The following is a 2,508-nucleotide window of genomic DNA, read 5'->3' on the forward strand; positions in this document are numbered from 1 at the left end:
ATTGAATAATTATCCCATACCCTTCAGAGACTTAACTTTAATAACTTATTTAAATTAATATAATAACAATGTTTATCAAAGAAATAATAATAAGACTTCAAATGTTTATAATTAAATAAATGATTGTAATAGAACCTTAAATGTTTTATTTTCCCAAAATGAAATACCATTCATTTATGTAATTTATTTATTTATAAAATATAATTACTGGCACTTCAACTTTATAAACAGAATAAAATATAATAGCAATACAAATCAATTCGATATTTAGATTAACTTGTAACATTGTTTTTATTAATCTTACCAAAATTAATCATTTAATTTTTATTTGTACAATTAAGAAACAAACTTAAATGTTTACAATTATTCACAATAAACTAATATTTAACAAAAAAGCATAATACAGTTTGTCATTCCATATTAATAAGAAACTAAATACTTAACACTTAACTAAAAAAAATCCTGAGGTAATGTTTCTGAAAACTTTAAGTAACTGCACAATCTTTTTCTCTCCTACATTTAGTTTGAAATCGATGACAATTTATACAATAAATATCACCATGTTGAATTGGTATTTCATCATCACCTTCCTTTAGCGGCACACGCACCCCACACACCAAATGAACAACTTTTTTACAAAGAAAGCATTCATTTTTAAAGTTGAATATATCTTCGTTGCAAATGTGGCAAATTATAGATCTAGGATTATCTTCTGTTTGTAAATCAGTTACAATATGATAGTTAGTTGATATTTCACTGGAAGCGCTAAGTTTTGGTATATTTATTATGTCCCGAAGAATGTATTTGCCAAACAATTTCTGTGTGGGACATTGACCATTTTCCATTAAAGAATTCAATGTTTTCTGTACAAAGAAACATTTTGTCATAATATTAGTTGCATTTTCAGTCGATATCATTTCCTTCAACAAAACAAATGCTCGGAGACTCTTTGGATTTGGATCACTTTTGGAACCTGTTTCACATTTAAAGTTCATCACAGACTTCACATATTCCAGAGCTGAGTTGAAACTAGGCACCATAGGGGCTATGACCTGTACTTCAGATGGTGGACCAAAATCTGTGAATATTTTCATCAACTCCGCTCCCATATTCGAAACTGATAAGTTATTCAACACTCTTAAAATTACGTATTCCGAATTATTATCAATATAAACTAACAAATATCTATAAGAACTTGTAAAAACAATATTCTTTAAATCCAATATATCTAACTGTGCTGTGAATTTATCGTTGTTCCTGTAATATTTGTCCTCAACAGTTTCTTCTATTTTAGCACCGCAAACATTGCAACATTTTAAGAAAAAACATAGACATTTTGTATGGAAAATGTAATTACTATCAAGCAAATCTAGCATTTCCTGATAGTTTCCGTGTTCAGTAGCGTGGATATGAGCATCAACGAATACGTCAAAACAATCTTCAAAAGTAAGAACTTCAGTCGTTGATTTAGAAAGAACAAGAGTGTTAGTTTGGTTTATTTCTACAACCTCATAGTCCGTAAGTTTTTGTTTCATCTCGTTGACTTTTACACTTTTAACAGTAGAAATTAAAATTTCTATCATTTCTTTCTGTTTTTCCCGAATCCAAGGGTCATGACGATTTATTTCTGTCAAGAATTCGTGAAAATAAGAAAAATATTTCTTTCTCGTAGTATCATAATCAAATTTTATCAGGCCACAGCGAGGTTGGGCTGATATTTTATTTAAGACTTCAGTTGTTATTTCCATGGTTTATGTTAACTGTTATACTACTATTAGTACATAACAAAAATAAAATAATATTATGTTTATAGGGTTTATAGTAAGCGCGGCGGTATGGTTTCTCAAAACTGAAACGTCAAATTTACATTTGACAATGACAAATGACAATTGACATATTTTGAGACTTGACAAGCACAGATAACTCGACATTGGCAAGTCCGTCTATTATTAGTGGGTGGTTTGGTGGGGCCGTGGTGGGGCCGAAACACAGGCCGAAATCAAGTACACTCTCAGATCAACTGAAAAATGTCAGATCACTCATGGCCTTTCACCTTTGTTACTACGGAAGCCACAATCACAGTTCCACAATGATCATTCGAGCCTCGGGGTGGTCTTGCTAAATTGATTTTTCTTATGCATTTTTATCGTTTTTTTCCCTACGTTACATTGAGTGAATAATATAAAATCTTATATATAAAAATGAATCGCAAAATGTGTTGGTAAGCGCATAACTCGAGAACGGCTGAACCGATTTCGATAATTCTTTTTTTATTATATATTCCTTGAAGTACGAGGATGGTTCTTACGTAGAGAAAACGTAAATATGTACCACGGGCGAAGCCGGGGCGGACTGCTAGTATACTTATAAAATTTTGTGCTCGTTTGTTTTTTGACGTGAAACATCTAAGTATATGCGCAAAAACACTATTTTACACATTTTTGGCGTGGCCACACATGCCGTGGTCACGCGTCACCACGCTCTAATATGATGGTATAGGTATGTACC

The 2,508-nt window shown here is 31.5% G+C and overlaps 1 protein-coding gene across 1 annotated transcript; it reads right to left on the minus strand.

Annotated features, from left to right (window-relative positions):
- Positions 1-286: 286 nt before the first annotated feature.
- On the minus strand, positions 287-1,807 carry LOC149898593 (SCAN domain-containing protein 3-like). Its single transcript, XM_090115018.1, has one exon. It carries the CDS (start codon positions 1,746-1,748, stop codon positions 486-488), a length of 1,263 nt encoding a protein of 420 aa, XP_089971144.1. The 5' UTR covers positions 1,749-1,807; the 3' UTR covers positions 287-485.
- Between the last annotated feature and the right edge of the window lie 701 nt (positions 1,808-2,508).

Source organism: Colias eurytheme, chromosome 22, assembly GCF_061535395.1.
Source record: "Colias eurytheme isolate Ceu_HAF_F1 chromosome 22, ilColEury1 Martin Lab GWU primary, whole genome shotgun sequence".
Classification (NCBI taxonomy): domain Eukaryota; kingdom Metazoa; phylum Arthropoda; class Insecta; order Lepidoptera; family Pieridae; genus Colias; species Colias eurytheme.